Source organism: Chenopodium quinoa, unplaced genomic scaffold, assembly GCF_001683475.1.
Source record: "Chenopodium quinoa cultivar QQ74 unplaced genomic scaffold, ASM168347v1, whole genome shotgun sequence".
In the NCBI taxonomy this organism is placed as follows: domain Eukaryota; kingdom Viridiplantae; phylum Streptophyta; class Magnoliopsida; order Caryophyllales; family Amaranthaceae; genus Chenopodium; species Chenopodium quinoa.
In genome coordinates this window covers 1,103,011-1,105,363 of record NW_018745533.1, presented here as the reverse complement: position 1 = coordinate 1,105,363, position 2,353 = coordinate 1,103,011, and the positions used below count along the sequence as shown (strand labels likewise).

Sequence of the window (2,353 nt, the reverse complement as noted above, 5' to 3'; positions counted from 1 at the left end):
ACAAAGGTGCTAATAATGGGACTGAAAAGTCCATCCTGACTAATGAAAATTCGGATATAGTCTTGGATCCAATCTGAAAGAGAAAGGTGTCCATGTAATTCTGAATGGATGCCCAAGGCACCACTCCTCCAAGTTGTTTTTGCAATAGTGCAATCTCAGAACAGATGGTTGAAATCTTCCTGCTGTGTACTGCATTGATCACAGGACACATCCTGTATGGGAACCCCCCTGCGTTGAAGCTCACTTTTGACCGCTAGACCGTTGTGGAATAACTTCCATAAAAATAGTTTCCACTTTGGATGTAACTGCAGGGACCAAAGGATTTTCCAAAACGGACTTACTGAATATGAAGTAAGCGGCTGAGTGAGCATTGCATAACCTGTCTTAACCGAGTAATTCCCTGACATAGTGCTTGCCCAAAAGCGGAATTCCTCCTTCTACAAAGCTGGAAATTCCATGGAAATAATTGTGGAAGCATCCGCCGGTATAAAACACTGATGTACTTTTTCCACATCCCAAGTGAGGGTCTGAGGAAGAATGAATAAATTAACTGTCCAATCCTTTTCAGTGGCGAGGAGGACCCCTGGGTGGGAGGTAGGCGATTTACCATTTACCCAATTTGAACTTCCAGCTAGAATGGAATTGCCAATGCCGACCTTCCAATTGCACCCCGTTGACAAAAGAGCATCCGCATGAAGCAGACCGCGAAGACCGTAGGACTGTCGACCCGAGTAGCGTCTTTCCTGAGAAGGAGTTGGAGACAAGAAGCGAGCACGAGCAGAATAAACCTTGGAGATGAGAAGCTGAGGGTGGGTAACAATTCTCCAAACTTGCTTCATAAGAAGATCTTTATTTAGAGTTGAGATACACCGAATTCCTAACCCACCCATTCCTCGAGGAAGATGCATCTTCCTTTTCCCTACCCAATGCATTCCCTGAATTCCGGAGTGGGACCAGAAAAATTTCAATAATAAGCTATCGATTTTCCCAGTAATTGAGGTTGGGATTTCAAAGCATGAGAGGAGATGAGAAGCCATGGCCACCAAGATGGAGTTAATGAAGATTAACTTTTGTGATTGCGAGAGTCTGACAGCATTGAGAGTTGTTACGCGGGCAACAATTTTGTCGATAAGAAATTGGAAGCAATATTTTTTCTTTACCATGAAATCAATGGGGGATCCCAGATGATGATCAAACCCTTGAACTTGTGTCATACGGAAAATCGCTTTAAATTCATCCTAAGCCAACGTAGTAGTGTTAGGACTGAATTTAATCAGAGACTTATTGAGATTCAGCTGTTGACCCAAAATCTTAGTAAAGCGATGAATAATCTCTATAATATTCGTACAAGAAGGAGCAGACGCTCTGAAGAAGACCATCGCATCGTCAGCAAAGAAAAGGTGGGAAATAACAGGACTTTACCTAGAGTTTTTTATTCCTTGAAACAAATGCAAATCCTGACCCAAGTGTAGCATTCTGGAAAGAACATCCATGCAGAATAGAAAGAGGTAAGGGGATAACTGATCCCCCTGACGGAGGCCACAGTTAGGCTTAAAAGCCTCAGAAGTATTACCATTGATTAGTGATTTATAGGATACTGTGGAAATGCACTGGTGAATCATTTGGAGCCATCTGGCTGGGAACCCATAGGCTTGAAGCACCCGTAGAAGGAAACTCTAGTGAACTCTGTCATAGGCTTTACTCATATCGATCTTGAGTGCAGCAATAAGCCAATTAGTACCAGTCTTGGAAGAATTGATTTTCTCCATTAATTCATGGGACACTAGAATATTATCTGAAATAACCCTCCCTTGGACAAAGGCATGTTGAGAATCCGAGATTAACCCAGGCAAATACGGACGGATTCTAGCAACCAAGAACTTAGTTGCACATTTGTAGATTTTATTACAAAGGCTAATAGGCCAAAGGTGGGAAACCTCCAAAGGAGTAGCAATCTTTGGAATCATGACCAGGAGTGAATGATTCCATTCTTTAAGAAGGAACCCCCGATAGAAAGAAACTTTGTACAGCTGCAACCACCGAAGCACCCACCGTGGGCCAATGAACTTTGAAAAATTCTGCCGTAACTCAATCTGGACCTGCGGACTTGCAATTTCCCAAATCAAACATTGCATCCTGAATCTCAGTTGCGTTAAAAGGTTGTTCCAAATTACTAGTTGTAGACACCTAAAAATGTCTCCCCAAAACCAAACCCGTTGATGAACACCTTTCAGCGCCATTATTGGTTGAGTTGAGTATTTAATCTTTGGAGTGCTTAAATCCATGTTCTATCCCACATATTTCATGAACCAATCCAATTTCTAACTCATTTCCCTAAACCATAACCTATTTT

At 42.2% G+C, this 2,353-nt stretch overlaps 1 protein-coding gene across 1 annotated transcript; it reads right to left on the bottom strand.

The window, feature by feature from the left end:
* Positions 1-437: 437 nt before the first annotated feature.
* LOC110715877 (uncharacterized mitochondrial protein AtMg00310-like) lies at positions 438-1,037 on the bottom strand. Its single transcript, XM_021894498.1, has one exon. It carries the CDS (start codon positions 1,035-1,037, stop codon positions 438-440), a length of 600 nt encoding a protein of 199 aa, XP_021750190.1.
* Between the last annotated feature and the right edge of the window lie 1,316 nt (positions 1,038-2,353).